The 19,245-nt window shown below is 37.2% G+C and overlaps 2 protein-coding genes across 5 annotated transcripts in view; both read right to left on the bottom strand.

The window, feature by feature from the left end:
• Nucleotides 1-942: 942 nt before the first annotated feature.
• On the bottom strand, nt 943-10,864 carry ube2j2 (ubiquitin-conjugating enzyme E2, J2 (UBC6 homolog, yeast)). Its single transcript, XM_047348844.1, has 8 exons — nt 10,707-10,864; nt 7,267-7,397; nt 3,674-3,714; nt 3,451-3,553; nt 3,237-3,375; nt 3,060-3,140; nt 1,962-2,946; nt 943-1,909 (listed from the first exon to the last, which is right to left on the bottom strand). Exons 2-7 carry the CDS (start codon nt 7,395-7,397, stop codon nt 2,656-2,658), a joined length of 786 nt encoding a protein of 261 aa, XP_047204800.1. The 5' UTR covers nt 10,707-10,864; the 3' UTR covers nt 943-1,909; nt 1,962-2,655.
• A 1,778-nt stretch (nt 10,865-12,642) lies between these two features.
• Nucleotides 12,643-19,245, bottom strand: part of LOC124857167 (arf-GAP with coiled-coil, ANK repeat and PH domain-containing protein 3-like) — an 81,332-nt gene continuing 74,729 nt past the window's right edge. For 2 of the 4 annotated variants that reach the window (XM_047348309.1, XM_047348308.1), the window contains exons 25-26: nt 16,999-17,048; nt 12,643-15,045 (exon numbers count right to left, since the gene is read on the bottom strand). In XM_047348309.1, the coding sequence (XP_047204265.1) occupies nt 14,977-15,045; nt 16,999-17,048 (119 nt within the window). In that variant the 3' untranslated portion in view covers nt 12,643-14,976. Of the gene's footprint in view, nt 15,046-16,919; nt 17,049-19,245 lie in introns of all 4 variants that reach the window. The other 2 variants (XR_007035524.1, XM_047348310.1) reach the window with 2 other exon arrangements.

The following is a 19,245-nucleotide window of genomic DNA, read 5'->3' as shown; positions in this document are numbered from 1 at the left end:
TGTGTGACCTAATGAAAAAATGAAAACAAATCTTGCACCACTAGTGTCATTCTGTTGAGGACAATCTATCCAGCTATTGCATATAACAACAAACTGTTCTTTATCATTTTTGGCCAAAGGTTGGTTTTAGGGCCACTGTTGAGGGCCCAAAGAGCCACAAGTGGCTCTGGAGCTACTGGTAACACATCCTTGATCTAGAAACAAATTCATCTATACTCAGCAAGTAAAACAGGATATGGGTCAGTCTTTTTTGTAAACCCTAATTGTAGTTAGTCAAGTTTTGTGAATAGGTGCAGTAAAGGCCTTATATACATTTATTTTTTGGTTTTATTAATTATTTAGGCTTGCTTCATTTCTTTAGCAATAAGTAGACACCTATTAATACCAAACTACATTTCTCCCTCTATAACATTTAGTAAATTGTTAAGATTTTTTACATTCCAAGACACAGACAAGTTTTACTTGTTTTACATGTACGTTTTCTAACTAGGTGACTTCAGAAGGTAAGTGGTTGTACTGGATTCTATTTAGGGTTGTAAGATTAAAGCGGGCTGAATACAAATACAACATTCTTTAGACTTAGCAAATCTGTCTGTGTCTAACTTACTTCCTACTTAGTACATCATGAACTGCTTTGTATATAAAACACTCCCAATAAAACAGACTGAAGGCTGATGTTGTAATGTGGCAAAAAATGTGAAACAAAAACACCTCGAGGAGTTTCACATTTTTGCAAGGGACACCATGCTTCCAGAGAAGAGCTATCCTGAAGCAAAGCTATATTCTGTGGAATAGGCTGTGTGCTTAGGCCTTGCATATAGCAAAAGAAGGTTTTATGACACACCTTTATCGGCTCATAAACTATTTTCATTTGTATAAAAATAAACAGTGGCCTTTCTCATCTGCACCTATGCTAAACATTCATAGACAGTCCGTGACAGATGCAGATTCAGAGGGAGATTTATTAAACGCCCTGCCAAGCAAGGGATTTATTTGCATTTACTATCAAAACATCACACAAGGTTAACTGAACAATGGAAATTTGGCCATTTGTTGTCACTACACAAATGCACCCCATTATCAGCTTCACTTGACTTTGTTTGTGAAGGTGCAAAGAAAAAGAAGAGAATCATCGTTTTTTCCGCTAACACATTTAGATAAACAATAGAACCATTTATTCTAAATTCAAAAGTTAATCAGCAAATAATGACAGCCTGGGTCTTTGTCTATTTACTGAGTGTTTTGGAAACGCATGATCAGCTGGCAGTTTCTATAAATAAGAGAACAAAAAAAAGGGGGAAAAAAAATATATATATATATAAAATCAAAGAAAATTTTGATTAACAGAAATAATGTTGGTTCCTTATTTGGACCTAGATAGACTGGCGGTATACTGGTCAACTAAATCGATTCAAAAAAACTCTCCTATGTGCACATTTCACTTGGCTCATGGGTTGACTGGAGGACTCTTACTGGAATTTGACAATGTATCAAGACATTAAACCCAATGAGCCTTGAGTGTTTTGCTGTTAATAGAAAGATGTACAGTTATCAATACACTCGTTTCATTGGGTTGCTCGTTAAACCCAATGATAAAAGTCCAATGATAAGCATTGGAGCAAAAACTAGACAAAGCAAATATGATGTGAAAGCAGACAACTCCCAGAGGTCCCACAGTTTTGATACTCTGCACATTTATGTAAGAACTCATTGATTACTACAGAACCTGTTGGTCATAAATGTATCAATAACATTCCTCTTAGTTTTTTAGCATAAACTTTGGATAAAAAAAAAACAAGAGTTTTTCTCTACTAATAGTTGCAAAAAACAAAAAAAAAAAGAATTATGTAAGCGGTTCCTTGGTAACCCCCCCCTCCGTCTCTAAAAGTGAGCCACGTTCCTTGGTAACCTCCCCCCCCCCCCCCCCCTGTCTCTAAAAGTGAGCCACGTTCCTTGGTAACTCCCCCGTCTCTGTCAACACCCTGCGGAGAGGTAAACTAATAGCAGGTGTGGCGACTATCTTTGCATGTAAGCACAGCAAGATCAAGGTATAGGTATGCCAGAGAAACTCAGAGCCAACCAGTGATGGAATTATGCCGTTGGGTGGCCAGAGCTGGAAATGCATGACTAATGGAAGCAGCTCCTTTTTTGTGGAACATGGAGAATGTTTTCAGTAAAGATGAGACAGCTTTTATTTTTAAGGGAAATCTTTTTTTCTAGTCACATTGAATTTATCATTAATGTTGTGTTGACCATTTAAATTAAAGTTGTAATCCACCTCTTAGTTGCTAGGACCAGAACTTATGGACTTATTTAAGATGATGGACATTGCTTGGGTGTTTTTTTTTTTGTCTATGCCCATTTATAACCCATGAGCCAAGATTGTTCCCAGGAATTCTATAAATCACTGAAGCAAAAGTGGATCACAACAACTGTTTTTAAAAAAAAAGCCGCTCCCACCCCGTCCACATCGTAACTCCTGCTCTCAGTCCAGCTGTGGTGGGGGAGCTTTGAGCTTCTTTCTGGCGGGGTCCATGGCGGCAGACGTTGCTGTGGAGGGATTTTAACTCAGGACTGAGAATTCCTCCTCCAGGTATTGACTGTGTAAAGTTTAGTCTTTTGGAGGCTCACTCGCAGGAAGGAGAGCACCTCCTCTTACTCCTGAGCTATGCTCCTCAAAACATACTTGACTGTATAGGCGAACGCAGCAAAACCTACAATCACAAACAGGTTGGCCAAAGCTCCGCCTAGAAGTCCATGGTTGCGATTGGCCTGCTGCAGGCCAGGGGCAGGGTTGGCGCCCCCTACAGGGACGGGTCCTCCATTGAGGACTGGGAGGCCGTAATGAGCTTGTTGAGGGTCTCCATCAGGCACCACATCTGGTAAAGGGAGGGGCTGTGTGCGGGCGCTTAACTCTTCTTGGACTTTCTGTTTTTGCTTAATCTCCTGGAGGAGAAAAGGAGAAACAGGACATTAGAAAGAAAACATAATTCTTTAATCCCGGCAGTTTTTCATAAAAGCAAAAGGAGCAAATCAGTAATAAATCTTCAAGTACTTACTTCTACTACATCTGGGAACAACTCACAGAATACTTTGTCTTTGAGGTTAAACGCCAGGCTTTGGGCCGACAGCTGTCTTTTCTAGAAAAAGGCAAATTTAAGAAAAACAAAGCATCAAATATCTGGTTCGAGCATGTCGTCTCGCTGTTTTATTTGTTTTTAAATACTTCCACTCACTGTGTAGTCTGAAGTCTCAATGCTGCCGAGTGTTGGTCCTTTCTCCACCATGAAGCTGAGCAAACCTGTAAGGATGGTGCTGACGGACCATGCAGGGTTCCACGTATCTGGATGGAAGTCTGTGATGGACAAACATAACCTGCGCAAAACCAAAAACATTTACTAAAATATTTTTTTTAAACATTTACAGAAAACTTTTCTTTTTTTTTTTTACCTCGTGTTACATTTGAACCTTCCGTTTGGTGTTATCATATAAATACTTGGAGGTTTAAAAGGAAATTCCCGAGGAAATATGAGTTTTCCGTGATAATATCCTCCTAAAAAAAAAGAGAAATGGAAAGGTAAGGACATAAAAAAAAACTGAAGTTGAAAAAAACACAAATGTATGAGTCAGGCAGAGCTAACCCAACAATTTGACACTGGGAAGTATGCATTACCTTCATACGGGGTTTTCTCAGGACCTCTGACTACATAGTGCCTGCAGAAAAATAAACACATAGTCAAACCATTTCCTTAAAAATAATGTATTTTCTTATATTTACAGGTATACCACTAGTGCCATAGTTCTGTAAAATTTCAGTACAAATGTAACATGACAAAAAACCCAGCTAAAAATGCCTTTTTTAATTTCCTGATATTTAAAAAGATGGCTCAGCTCTGTTGTTCTTCCCTAATGTCCAAAGTTATGAAGAGCCACGTCAGCTGGCTTAACAAAATACTTCCTTTTTGGCATGTACAAGTAACCTTTGAATTGTTGCTGCATATGCAAATTATGGAAGTGTGAAAAAAAACTCAGTTTAAGCCTTCTAATCAAAGAGTGAGAAAAAACAAAACATGTACAGTTCCCAGAGACAGGAATAACTTTCCATGGTCTCTATCTGTGACTGATCAGAACATTTAGTTGGAAGGGAACAATTAAAGAAAATGTAATTAAGTTGTGGTTTACTGCATCAAATTCATTTACTTGGAACCCTTACTGTGATCCCACAGTGAAGCACTTCTTCAAGCTTCATGTTGTGAAAAAAATATATTGGTAACAAAAACTTTGTTACAAAAGATTACAGCATCTCATTTCAACTGAACTGTAAAGCTGATGTTGTATGAGCAAGGAAAGGTTAACAAGGCTGAACAGTGAAATCCAATGTTTCATTAACAGGACACGCGGCCATTTTATGAAAAAGATCAGTAGCTGTTTCCTAACATTTGCAGAATGATCCCATTCAGTTTTATTTAACCTCAATATTCCACAGAATACTGATTGACATACCACTGTTCAATGTAATAATAAAAAAGTTACACAGTAACTCGTTTATTTGAGCCAACTGTTGAATCAGGGCTGTCAGGGTCAAACTGAATGCAATTTCCTGAGCTGATGCAGTTATTCATTTTAACATGAGATTGTAATTTCTTTTCTTTCTAATAAGGAGATTTGACCACATGCACACCCAACTAATACATTGAAATACTTTTTGATTAAAAAATGACGAGTGTGACAGTAAATAATGTTTACATTTCCCCAAAACAAAGTTTTTTGTTTAAATGAGAAAACCGCTCCTAGTTACATTCTCATATAAAATCTTGAATTGCTGCTGGTCAACTTTGTTTTTATCACCATGTCTAAAATATCATAATAATGTACAAGACCTGCATGAATCCCAATAGTAACACGTAGACAACATAATAAAGCTGACGTACTGTTTTAATCATGTTTTACTACACCCTTACCAGTGAGGTTAGGGGAAATATTCTCGCTGCTCCTAACAAGGAACCAGGAAGGTGTAAATAATAGCAGTGACACTATTAGGTTAGTGGATTACAGTGAAGTGTCAAGAGTTTTGTACCTTTCTCACTAAACACTAGATAACAAAAGGAATTGTAAGATTCCTTAGAGGAGAGAAACAAATAGTTGAGTGATTAGTCAATGACCCTTGAATTTCTCATTTTCAACAATCGCTTTCTGTAACAGAAACAAATAAAATACCTTAATACACAGGCCAACAGGAATAACAGGAATGTGTGTCTTTCCAAAGGACAAGACATTACACTATGAGTTTAGTATTCTGTCAACATTCTGAGATACAGAGAAAACAGAAGTTACTACCTTGTGGTGATCTCTTGGGTGAAATAGTCAAGGGTGTGTATGCATACAGAGCTGATCTAGATGAGGGACTTGCAACCTGCAGCTTTAGGGCCGAGTGTCGGTCTTTAGGCCCTCCACAGTGACTCAACAACTTAGACCAGAAATTATATAAATGAGCAAAGTTTCTATAGATCGTTAGCATCATAGCATAATTGTGTAAATCATATTTGCCAAAATATGATGTTGGCTAACGATATAAATTAATACATTTTTTATATATTTTTCTCTCATTGTGGTAAAATCTTTTGATAGTTGCCTTTGTTCTAAACCCTTAAAAAGGCAATAAAAATGTTGTTCTTTAATTCCACCACATAAAAAACTACTACTGTACATTTGTAGGGTTGGGAATGCTACAGAATTCTTTTTTTTGTCAGAAAAAGGGCAAAACTGGCTGTTTGGAGTATTAGGGTTGCTGACCCCTGATCTGGGCTCAACATGTGTAGCAAACACTTCCTACAAATTGGCAACATCCAGCAAAATCTGAATATTGCACAGAAAAAAAAAAAAGTGTAGCTTTGTACATGTGAAACATTGAGTACATGTCCCATCGAAGGTTGTCCAGCTCCAGACACTAAGGTTGAGAACAAGTCAATTACCTCAAATGTTCTAAAAGTAGCATCTAGTTGAGTGGACGATTTATAAACCTGGTAGCAAGCAGAGCACCACTGCTTCATTAGATAATATTGGAGAACTTAATGAAGCTATATTTAATGAAAACTCAGTATGTTGACTTTGGACTTTTATTTGCTGTTAACGCCTGCTTCTGTGATGTCTTTCCAACATCTGGTAGCTGTAGAAACGTTTAACAGACAAAACTGATTAATGATTAAACTGCTGATTACACCCACCCCTTCCTAATGTCAAAGAAGAAATAAAAACTGTATTTCTACACCTCAGTTTATATACTGTCCAGGCTTGTACCAACAGATTACATTCAGAGGCACCTTTAAATGAGGAACAGGAAAGTTAATGTGGCCAAAGCCTAAAAACTTAGTAAATTCTGTAAGCATAACTTTAACAGCAACATCATTTACTTCTGTGGAAGAAACATAATAAAAATTCATGCTGTGTGCACAACTGCTGTTTTATTGTTCTCAACTAAATTTACGAACACCATGTGCAAACCTGTTTACAAACACATTCGTGGCTCAGCATCTTCTGAATGAATCAGGTTACAAAAAGCATGCCTAGCTCCCATATGCGACACCGTTTATACATATTTGATTTCTCAGCACAGCAGTGCAAAGACTGTACATCAATTCTGTTGATTTAATAAAAACTAAAAAGATGATAAATACTGTGTATGTGTTTTTGGAACTTCCTAAATAAAAAAAGACATTAATGAATCATTTATTTCAAATAAACACCCTAAATTAGCTGAAAAAAAAAAAAAAAAAGTAAGATTTTTGTTTGTCCCATAAATTGGCTCATCCAATCCAAACCTTTGCATTTCTGTAACAACTATAAATACGTTACCTTTCAAAGGCATAACCATAACAAAACACCACAGCTTTTATAAAAAGGAAGCTAATAATTAAGTATTGTACATAAGTACGGAGAATACATAAACACTAGATTACAACAAATATATATAAATTATGGAGAATAAACTAATAATCTGTGTATTTCTGTAGTCCGCAATAAATGCGTAGAAATACTCCCCAACCAAAAGAAAACCAAACACTAATCAATTTTAGGGTTAAATATTCACTGAAATAAAAAGTCTCGTTTTTCCAAACATTTGACCTGATTAATATCCTAATAAATAATGTGTTTTTTTTAAATTCATGCTTACATCCTTACCCTGCTGAACAAACTAACAAGTTAAAGGGAGTGGAAACTCTTTGGTGATGGACTCCGGGTCTCCATGACCCAGGACAGAAATCTTACCATTCTAAGATGTTGGAGGGGAGAGGTTCTGCACAGATGTAAGGCACTGGGTCTTTCTTTATCCTGAGGTAATCCTGTTTAAGTCTCTGAGTGGCTGTCGTTGGAGCTCTCTTATTCCCGGTGCTGTTCATCTGAGATCAGGAACAAAATGAAAAATGTATATCTTACATCCAAATTAATTTGTAAAATAGTTTAATACACAGAAAATAGGTCTCACGCTTGATTTCTGGTAAGCAACAAAACTTTTCTGCGACGTTTATTTTTTATGTTTACTTAATATATAAAAAGAAAAAGGACAAGAACAATGTCAAATTACTGAGATTAAATAAAACCAACAGCAGCACAAAGACTATATATGCAAAGCATCGTAAATGAGTAAAAAATCTGTAAAAACATGTTTAAATCAAAAGAAATAATAAGTAGAAAACCACCCAGATGTGACTGAGTCCATGTTTAATTTATACAGATTAAATAAGAAAAACCCCACTCGTTTAAATTTTTTCCGGATCATTTAATGAATGAAAATTTGTCTCCCATGCATTCTTGAAATAGCTGCATGGACAGATGGATCTGAGTCCAGCACGGAGATTATACGTTGTGTAACGCAATACAGTGAGACAGGAAGTCAACTTTAATCCGAAAGGAATGCAGTACACTTTAGTGTGTGGAAATCTTAGCACAACAAAAACAAAGCAGAACATCACAATTATAACTATATGTGATGCCTTCAACAGTTGGACTGGGTTTAGTCATATGGACGGTACAGGCTAGAGTTTCACCACTTCTTAAAGTGGAAGTAAATTGCATGTAAAATAATAACTCCGCCCCCAGGCAAATTTTGAAAAAAGCCATTAAAGTGGGCGGTGCCAAGAGACACTGAGGGGTGCGGCCAAGCGTGGGGATGAGCGAAGGGGGTTTAGCGGGGGAGGTAGAGGAAAAGTGGTAGCTAGCCTAATTTGATATATTAAAACATGGAGAGTGAGCAGAGAGACACTGGTAGCTTTGCCATTAATAGATCTTTTGAGGTGGAGGAATTTTTTATCTCCCTTGCCATCGGAGGTTAAGAGAGGCTTTGTAGAGCCCAGCAGGCCTGAGCCTAATCAGTTCGACCCGATGGCTCAAGGCGCTGAGTCGGCGATGTACGAAGCCGGTGCTGCCTAGGCGGTGGGAGAACAATCCCAGCTCCTGACTCGCTATGGGGGCATGTGTCTGAGTGAGACGCTTTTTTACTTGAAGGCAGGGCTGTGACGTAGGCATGTACCAAGCTGTCCCATTTGAACCAATAGGGAAATTCAGCTGCAGTAGCCACTATTCAACCCAAAGAGGGCAGCACTAAACAAGTTTACATGAAATTTAAACAAAATAGCACAGTGACATAAAGATAGCACACTTAAGGCCCAATTTATACAGTTTATCAACAAAAAAAGTTGATTTGGGGATTTGTTCCTCTTTAAAGCTATTACTCCCTGCTGATATAAATCCATGCCAGCTTGACAGATCTGAGAAGATAATTCTTAATTAGAAGATAATTATTTAGCGTTTATTTTTTAGCAAACAGTCTTTAATTCTATATGCTGATCGGTTTAAGCATGGGCTGGTAACCTGTATCTAGGTATACCAAGCTTTCAATCAAAACAGCTAAAACCTTTCATGACACTGTTCCTCAGGTTTAAAGTCTTTTTTAATGGCACGCTGGACAAAGTGCCAGAGTGACTGGAGTGAAACGCAGCTCTACCCCACGGGTTTCTGCACACTGCCCATCAGCTGACTGAAAGATTCCTACTAGACATTTTTTTCCCTGACAATAAAAGGCATAATCAGCTGTTTGGAAATTATGATTGCTTCACACACAGACCGCGTGGAAACTAAAAGGGGTTTCAAATCTGCAGTTGGTGAACTATAGTGGACTTTAAGACGTGAGATATGAGATTTCCATCGTAATTACCAAAAACACCAGTTTTTCATGATTTTTACTCAAAACTTGAAAACAAAAACAGAACATGGTATAATTGCTGCTAAGATGAAACATTGGATACTACATGTCATAATGGTGCAATTAACATTTGTTTTTTGATAATTAGACTAAAGTTAAAAAATAAAAACTCACTAAACTTAAAAAGGTTTACAACGGCTTGCACAGATTTCGCCATTCTAGTCTTTATAAAGCAACACAAGCTGATATTAACTGGTTAATTAATCAGGCCAAATGCTCCAGTAACCAACTCATAGCTGACCAAATGTATTTTTGAACTTCACTAAGAGGGATGGCAGCAGTCTCTTTTTGGGACTCTGTATAAATGGATACCGGTAACTGGTCCGTTCCTGGTTCACTGAAAGTGAATTGCGTATCTGGATCCAATAGAACAAATGGCAATACAAATTGCGGATGTCTGAAAAAAAAACTGCATTTCTTTTGGACATTTAGGGCAGCACAATATTAAAACATTGAATTGTAATATTATTATTAAATATTGACAGTAGGCTATTATTATTGTTATTATTTAAATGCCCTTTGGGACGAATAATATATTTTTTAATTTAATTAATTAAAATTATATGAGGTGTGGGCATTATGTGAAGTGAAAGTCTACTGGCATGGAGGTAATCCTTTACAATTGTTCATTGAAACCACAGGGTAATTTGAAATATTGTGCAGTTCTATTTGTAATGCTTTTAGAAATTTTCACCTTAGTTTTCATAAACCTAGTTTCTGAGAGCTTGAAATATAAAAATACTATAAGGGATGTTACAGTAGATAACTGATTTTAGATAGCTAGACCATTTTAAAAGTCAAAATTATCATGTGGACTACAATGAATGTCGTTACAAATCCATTAAACGACTACATTTGACATATACTTTCCAACTTCTCATATATCAGGCCGTTAAATGGAAATGAAAACTGAGCCCTTCTACCCATTGACCTACTGACATGTGGCCAAACAGAAGCCAGATAATGAGCCATACGTGGACTGAAAACAGTGTTTATAGTATGACTAGATCATTTCGTGATAAACAGGATCGTCCCCTGATAAACAGGAGCTTCTTACCGCAACTTATTTAGCTAGTGCTAATCCGCTAGTTGACGAGCTAAGTTAGTGTTAAAACCCCATTAGATCGATAAATTAGCCAGAGCAGCTGTTTACTCGTGAACTGTAAACAGACATCTCATTTACAAACTACAGAAATACACCAAATATTTTTTCGACAACCTGTGAAATCACAGTAGATACTGCTCGTTATAGCTGGCGAACTTCTCCAGGCACCAGCCTCCGGGTAGCAGGTATAGCCGTTGAAAAGCCGTTTCCGGAGTGCTAGCTAACGCAGGCCGCTGCTACCTAGCTTTAGCAACAACTGTCATAAACAGCTCCGATACAGACGAGCTTCCTCACACTCTCTTATGTTTTGTTCTTTACAGTGGGTGTGTAATGTCGACATACCTCTTCAGAAACTCCAGTGAGAATTTCTGTTCGTGGCTGGGCACGAAATTAAGATTGTTGTTGCTGTTGTCAAGCCTCAACACCGAGAAGACGATGACACCAACGTAGCTTTAGCCAACACCACCAACAGGAACCGTTGCACGAACCGTTGCATTTCCGGGTTCTTCTTTTTCTTCTGGTGTTTCATGGCGGTTGGCAAGAATCTGTAGGTGTGCATTACCGCCACCACTGGTATGGAGTGTGGTTCATCATGGATTAATATCTTTCTTATATAATCAAATTCTATTAAATAATTTTGTTGTTTTTAGGAATCTTAAAATATTTTGTATATATTTGCCCCCTGTGTTCTTTCGTAATGAATCTATTATGCTAAACATTTCTTTAATCCTTTCAAATTCTCTCTTCATAACTCTACTATCTAGCTCATATTTCTGACACTATAAAAATATGTTCAATTGTTTCATCCATCCCACAGTGGTCATATTTTCCTGTATTATGTTAATGTATTCTAAAAAGTGTATAATAAAGTCCTGTATTTCCTAATCTTAGTCTTGTTATTACCCTTAATGTTAATGTTAATCCTGTTCCGATCTTAATGGGATAATGATAACTACCTATAGTTGTATTTTCATCAATATCCCACTCACATATACCAACTAATGAATTTGATACCAAGGTTAAATCAATTGTTGACTCTTCTCTTCTCCTGTTCTGTTGTGTTTTTTCTCATCTTAACATGTTGGATTTCCTTTGCTGTTTTCCTCACCTCTCATCCTCCATATGTAACTCTATGTTGACCTCCACAGTTACAACATTTTTCTTGCACTTCTTTATGGTTTTCTATCTTGTGGTCTTCTCCACACTTTGCACACCTCTGCTTTCCTTGGCATAATGCTGCTATGTCTCTATATCTCTGGCATTTCTCTGGCATCTAAGTGGTGGAGGGATGTATGGTCTTACTTGGAAGCTCAAGAATCCTATTTTTATGTTTTCTGGCAAGTCTGTGTCTGCAAATTCAATCAGAATTGACAGACTTCCTACTCTTTCTCCGTTGACAGTTTTTGATAATCTCTTCAGCGAGTTCACATTTGCACCAGTAATGCTTCTTTTTATTTTGTCTAAATCTTCATCCAGAGGGATACCAAAAATCAACCCCCGGATTGATTTATTTTCTCCTAAGATCTTTCTCTCTACAACCATTTTTATGCTAATGCTCTCTACATGTAAAGCCTTCATTTTTTGTTCTTCGTTTTTACACGTCACTAACAAGTTTCCGTCTCTTAACACTTTCACCATTTCGGCATCTTCTATTTTCTTTTTTATTTCTCTATAAATTACTATCGGGCTTAGGTTATTGTGTTCCTCCTCATTCCTTAATTTTAATATTATTTTAAATTCCTCCATCAGTATTTTCCTTCTAACTATTCTCTCTTCATCCGAGCTGCTTCCTTCCAACTCTCGCTTGTTACCCTGACTTTCAAACATCCCTCCTTCCTCCTTTTTCCCTCAAACATCCCTCAAAATCCATATCTGCCCCTTCTCCTGCCTGTACTTCCATCCGAACCATTCACATACCAGTTTATGCCGTATTCCACCTTTTCCAATATGAAAAAACAAGTTTATCCAATAAGTCAAAAGGAAGCTGGATGGTTAAATAACCCGGGTGCAACCACTTTGGCTCTCCAACGCTCCCAATCGACTTCATCCGCCACTTCTGGGTTTTTTCCTCTTGGACGACTTGATGAGACTTTCTTTACCGTCACCAGCTGATGTGGAATACCATGCCGATTAATCCTTTTTGAAGGCCCATTATCACACAAAATGTTGGGAAATATACCCAAACTCATTTATTTTAGCAAATTACCATTAAGAAACTGCAACTTATCCTAATTTAAAAAGAAAATATTCTGAACAAAATCTTCACACAAAAGCTTGGCATTTTTTACTCTTTATTTTATTTCATTTCCACCATTACATGCAAAATAAGGTTTAACAAACATCAAAATGTCTTATTTTTAACACATTTAGTGAACTCATCACAGAGAGTATGAAGCCATTTCCACAACACGCTTTTTTATTTCCAGACACCAACAAAAAAGATGAGCAGCAAAATGGTTGAATTGAAGTTATCATAGCTGAAATAATGGGAAGATCAAAAACTTGCTCACACTGAGAAAAACTAAATATTTCTGCTGATTTGACTTTTTATAATAAATATGCCATTGCCATGACCAATTTATCAGAACACCTAAAACACCACATATGTGCAAACTAAGCTACAGGTACATATCGCAATAAATTTGAGTATTTAATGGAAAAGTACATTTATTTCAGTAATTAAATAAAAAAATAAACATATCTTATAAAATGTCTGACATACAGAATATACTGTATATTTTGCATTTCATTTTGATGATCATAGTTTTCAGCAAACCCCACAATTCAATTCTTTTTAAAATTAGAATAAGACCAAAGTTGAAAAGATTCATTTTATTTAGATTATGTGCATGTACTGGCCTATATTCGCACTGCTTAAATAGGAAAAGTGAGGCAAATTGAGAAGGTATTGGACATGCAGGAGATGAGGTTGGGAGTCAAGTCCTGGACTTCTGCGTCAAGAATGAATAGACTCTGTTTACAGGGTGCCCACTCTACCGGTACACCATGTTGTGCCCCTAAAAAAAAAGCCACAAAAGGTCATTGCTAAAGAAGGTGGGTGTTCATTGTCCTGTATCCGAACATATTAAAGGAATGTTGAATGGAAGGAAAAGGTTTGGCAGAAGAAGGTGCGAAATCAACAGGGATTACCACAGCCTTGGGAGGATTGTACAGCAAAGTCTATTCAAGAGTTTGAGGGAGATTCACAAGATGTGGGCTGCAGCTGGAGTCAGTGCTTCAAGAGCCACAACAGAGATATCCAGGACATAGACTACAACTGTTACATTCCTTATTTTTAAGTCACTCCTAAACAGGTGACGACATCAGAAGTATTTTAAGCGAAGGTTAAGGAGAAAGCGGGCATTGTTCAGTGGTCCAAAGACATCTTTTCAGACGATAGTTAATCTAATTTTAAAATCACGATCCCAGACTCTGGATGAGGAGTGGAGAGACAAGTTGCTTGAGGTCCAGTTTGAAGTTTCCACAGTCAGTGAAGATTTGGGGTTCCATGACATGTATCGGTGTTGGTCCACTGTGTTTTAATCCAAAGTCAGAGCAGCCAAGTACAAGGAAATTAAAGAACACTTCATGCTTCCTTCTGCTGACAAGCCTTATGGGGGTGCTTATTTAATTTTCCAGCAGGATTTGGTACCTGCTCACACTGCCAATACCTGCTTTAATGACCATGGTATCACTATGATTGATTGGCCAGCAAACTCACCTGACCTAAATATCACAGAGAATCAATGAAGTATTGTCAAGAGGAAACGTAGAGACACCAGACAAGCTGAAGGTCACTATTAAAACAATCTGGGCTTCCATCACACCTCAGCAGGTCCACAGGCTGAAAGCCTTAATGCCAGGCCCCAATGATCTAGTAATTCAAGCAAAATGAGGCCAAACCAAATATTTAGAGCATATGCCTATAAATATATAGGCTGGTGCTAAAATAACTTTTAATGATTTTATTAAAATTTTCAGATAAACTGATTTCTGGGTTTGGAGGTTCACTATTTTGATGTACTGAAATAAATGAACTTTTTAACAATATTCTAATTTGTTGAAATAACGCTGAGATTTTGGTATGACCAACAACCAAAACTTAATCTCAAAATTGCGATGCTGTAGCATCATGGTTTCCTTCACCTGTTTTCCTATAAAAAGCAGACAATAGTCAGTGCCCTTTTTTATAGCAGACTAGCCCCCCTCTTTTTTAACTAACTTAACTCACGGTTGGCAACAAAGAAGAGAATGCATGCACGCACACACTGCACATGAGTTTGCCAATTAATTTGCACAACAGAGAAAACTAATTATATAAGCAGTGGGACATGAAATTCCATGTATTGATAAAGAGGCACTCAGCAGCAGCTTGATTTATAGCCTATTGCCACATAGGATCTTTAACAATCTAAGCTGGGCTATCTGAACAGAAAAACAAGAGTGAAAACATGATGCTGGGCTTTCAAACAATTTGAGTCATGTTCTGTAGCATGCATTGCATACAACTGCTTCTATTTTATTGCATAGGGACTGAAGATAGGTAATGAAGATGTGGTTGACGGTGGTCACTGCAGCTTCTGATAACGGCTAAACTGTACGCTTCTTCTCCTTAACTTCTGGGGCTGGAGAGACGCGAGGACAGAAAACTCGCGAAAGATATCAGCACGGGGGATGTCACCTGTAAAAGGAATATTGAAATCAATGTGAGACCATGGAGACCTGAACAAAATCTTTTTGAACCTTCTCAGCATACATGACAAGGGCCACAAACCCAGCAAGTAGTGAATTGGAAACCCTTTTCCAGAATTCAGGAAGAAATCCCCAAACACATTTCTACAAACACCTGAAGAGGAAAACCCACAAAGCAGAGCATAACAATGAAGTAAGATTTTCCTTCCTTATAAACAAAATGTACTTTTAGCTCCAAGCATTGAGTAAATGTAGTGCTAGCAAGAAAGTAGCAGTTAGAGTCACATCAGTGCAAGTTCTTTTATCAGTAGTTTGATTCATTTCATGAGAGGTTTGCAGACTTACCAGTGAACTAAATGTTTGTCATTTAAGTTCAAACTAAAATCAGACGGAATTTCACAGTAGGCAAAATATGTCACATTTTAGGAGAAATTACATTATTCCTGTTTTACACCAATAAAGGAACATTTTGTTCCTTTATCTGTGTATTGAATAACAGTTATTTCAAGGAAAGGCTAGAGGAGGTAAGTTTAACAGCCTTATAAAGTGTAATGCAAAAATATTGTTTTTCTCACATTTTGTCACATTATAACCATAAACTTGAATGTTTTTATTGGGATTTTATATAACAGATCAACACAAAACATTATATGCTTGTAAAGTGGAAGTAAAATGCCACATAATGTTCAGAATTTTAAACATAAAATTTTAAAACTGAAGTATTCATTACTATTTACTTTCCATATTACTCTGATGCCCCTAAAAAAATTTGCAATCAGTCCCCTTCAAAAATCTGTAAATGGATTCTTCTTTTGTGCAATTAAACTGAAAAGAAAGTCATTGTGGAAAAAACAAATGCCCACATGCAAAATACTCTGTGTGATGGTAAAACTAAACATCATCCTTAACATGCCATCTACATGGTGAAACACGGTGGTGTCAGCATTATGCTGTTGGCATGCCATTCTTTAGCAGGGAAAGGGAAGTTGGTCAGAGTTGATGGGAAGATTGATGGAGCTAAACAGAGGGCAATTTTGTAAGAAAACCTGTTAGATTTTGCAAAACACTTGAGATGGGTGCAGAGGCCAACCTCCCAGCAACATTGGAGGGAAAATAATACATGATTTAAAAATAGTAAAGCAAATTTTTTTTTTTTACATGCATTTCCAGAGCAACCAAGTGCAGAAATCACCTAATGTCCATCACATGAAATCCCAATGAAACACTATATCAATATTTGTAATTTGACCAAATGTGAAAAAGTGTGAGAGACATGAATGCATTTGCAAAACACTGTGAATTATCCACTCTTATAAATTTGTGCCAACAGTCAGTGGCTATGGGTTCATAAAGGTAGCTGTGTATTAATCTGAAAATAAGGCCATATAGTTTCAGCTGAGGTCTGAAATACCTCTGTTACCTATTTAAAGAAGTATTAGAATGGCAAATTAAAGCCATTGTTGATTGCTAAAAACCTTACAGACAACTTTGGGGTTGTTGTGTATGGTTGTGTTAAAATGTGACCTTAGATTGCTTCTAAAAGGTCAGAGTATTTTAAAATGCAAGATTTTTTTCTGCAGAAAGAGAAGTGGAAATCCTCAGAAACTTAAAAGGAAGTCAAATATTACAAAAATGTTCTTGTTCTTAGTCATTTTAAAACTGAGTGATTAAGATAAAGAAATAATATAAATTGAAATAATTGGGACAATTATGTAATCCGTGCCCTTACCCGTTAAAGAAACCATTTTTATTTGTACTCTTCGGTATGCAAATATGTAAACTGGAGGCTAATTTATGCTTTTCTTTAACTGACAGAAAAGATGTTCACAAAAGATCAGCTAAAAGGGCAGCAAACCGAGGCACCTCAACAAACACCCCCGAATCACCAGAGCAGAAAGAAAGGTCACAGTCGTCCTCAGATGGCCCAGATTGCTTCACTCACTCTATCCCGAACATCCTTGAGTTTATCTTTCCTGCTGCCTGTGGCAACCCCTGTGGTAACAGAAGCAATGATATGTCAGGCCGTGTTTATTTCCACACATGGACATGTGTTATGCCTTTGGTGTAAAATATGAAGTTAGGCATTTATAATACATGATATTTGTCAGTGAAGCATATGAAGCTAAATAAAGGTTAAAAAGCTTATTGAAAAAAGTCTCATCTTTCTTTTCAAATAAACATACTTCACGGTCTTTTTTTTAAGTTCCTTGGTTACTCATTAAACATTAAAGCAACTTTTGTAAATGTCTTGACAGCAAAGAGGTGTCAGTTTACAAAACTAAGTTAGGATTTTTATTTTTTTTTAATAATTCAAGCCATGTGAAGAGTTTACCAATCACTTAAACACACATTATATTGCATTATAACATTCTCCCAACATCTTTAAACTCTTAAGATAGTACAATATTCTTTTTTTTTTCCTCAACCACAATATTCATGAAAAAGTCATGTTGGGAGGATGTTACATTGTGGTACGAAACAACAAGGAGAGCACGAAGCAGGAAGGCTGGGTTAGTTTCTCAGGGATATCAGGTTTATTTGTTGCACTGTTCTTTTTCCCCATTAGTGCTTCCAAAGACAAGAAAGTATTCTTAAAATACTCAAATTTAAGGAACCCAAAGAATACCTCTAAGTACTTTAGAAGTGAATTTCTGTCTGACTAAGAGAAACATAATACATCATCAGTTAATCAGACTCTGTGTAAGAATGCTGAGAGGCAGCCAGCTGGCATCAAGATAAAATACACACATAAACTATTTACAGGACGTTTCCTATGAACAGCACCTTGAACCACTCTTAAGTCAATACACACAAATGAACACGACATTTAATGCTTCCTCGAAGGTGGCCGCCCTTGACAGTATGGTCACAGTAGGTTCACCTCGCCCCTTTAGCCTGGTTCTACTCGCAGTACACTGAACTATTGCATCTATCAGGACACCTGTGGAACCTCTTCCGAAGACACCAACAGTGTTTCGACCTCTCTGTCAGTTCATAGAGGATGGCAGGACTATTCTGTATCTACACGTTCCCTTTATAAAAGTCTTTGGCAGAAGAAAATAAAACCACAACCGTAAAAAGTAGAAAAAGAAATGACTGTGATACAGAGATACAGAGGTCACAGACTAAAAGCTGTGGATGGAAGAATGGCACAGATGTACAGAGAGGACACCAGAAGGCTCTCATGGTGGTACATGCTTGTTCCACAGGACTGCACTGTACAAAGTGATCAAATCACCAAAAAAGTAGTTCACCATGCTTTTGAAGGCGGACGATGCGGAGCTCCCCAAATAGCAATTCTAGCAAAGCATACATTAGTACTGACCAGTAAGGGAACCCAGACACAGATCCTTTGACCACACAAGGTGCTCTGTTATCTCCTCATACATAGATTCATATACATGAGTATTTACAGGAAACTGGAGGTCTTTTTATTTACAGTATCTTGAGTCACTCATCTTCAATACATGGTATTAAACAGAAAAATGTGAAATGGAGATGTAAGTGAAGATGCAGTGCCTTACAACAGTATTCATACATCTTAAACTTTAATTGGTATTGCTTGAGACAAACCAACACAAAATGGCACATAACTGAAGTGGAAGGAAAATAATAAATTACTTACATTTTTTTGTTGCAAATTAAAATCAGAAAAAGGTGGCATACCTTTGTATTCTAGCTTTGTATTCAGCATTTACTCTGATACCCCTGAATGAAATCCACCGTAACATATTTCCTTCAGAAGTCGCTTCATTAGTAAATAAGAGTCCACCTTTCGTTGAAAGCCCCAGAGAACATCAGTGAACAAACAACATTATGGAACACAGGCCACGGATCAAGTTGTAGGCAGGTTAGGCAAGAAGAACAATTATCAGAGAAGTAGCCAAGAGGCCCATGGTAACTCTGGGGGAGCAACAGAGATCCACAGCTCAGGTTGTAGAACCTGACAGGAAAAGTATTAGTTGTGCACACGACAAGTCTGGCTTTTATAGAAGAGTGGCAAGAAGAAAGCCTTAATGAGAGAAAGCCAGAAGAAGAGTTTTTTCAAGTTGTGGAAGAAAAGTTCATCTACCCAAATGAACATTTTACCTACATGCACAATGCTGTGTGTGGTGGAACACCAACACTAACCGTCACTATGAATTCATCAATTACTGTGAAGCGTGGTGGTGGCAGCATCATGCTGTGG

Source organism: Girardinichthys multiradiatus, chromosome 20, assembly GCF_021462225.1.
Source record: "Girardinichthys multiradiatus isolate DD_20200921_A chromosome 20, DD_fGirMul_XY1, whole genome shotgun sequence".
NCBI lineage: Eukaryota > Metazoa > Chordata > Actinopteri > Cyprinodontiformes > Goodeidae > Girardinichthys > Girardinichthys multiradiatus.
Note: the sequence above shows the minus strand (reverse complement) of the source record. Positions and strands in the feature narration are given on the sequence as shown.

Bases quoted from the DNA above. Each gene is read 5' to 3' on its own strand.
- ube2j2 (XM_047348844.1), bottom strand. From the start codon at position 7,397: ATGAACAGCACCGGGAATAAGAGAGCTCCAACGACAGCCACTCAGAGA. The intron at 3,715-7,266 runs GTAAGATTTCTG...ATTTTTCTGCAG, and splicing joins CCCTCCAACATCTTAGAATG to GCACTATGTAGTCAGAGGTC. The intron at 3,141-3,236 runs GTGAGTGGAAGT...GCCTTTTTCTAG, and splicing joins TTGAGACTTCAGACTACACA to AAAAGACAGCTGTCGGCCCA.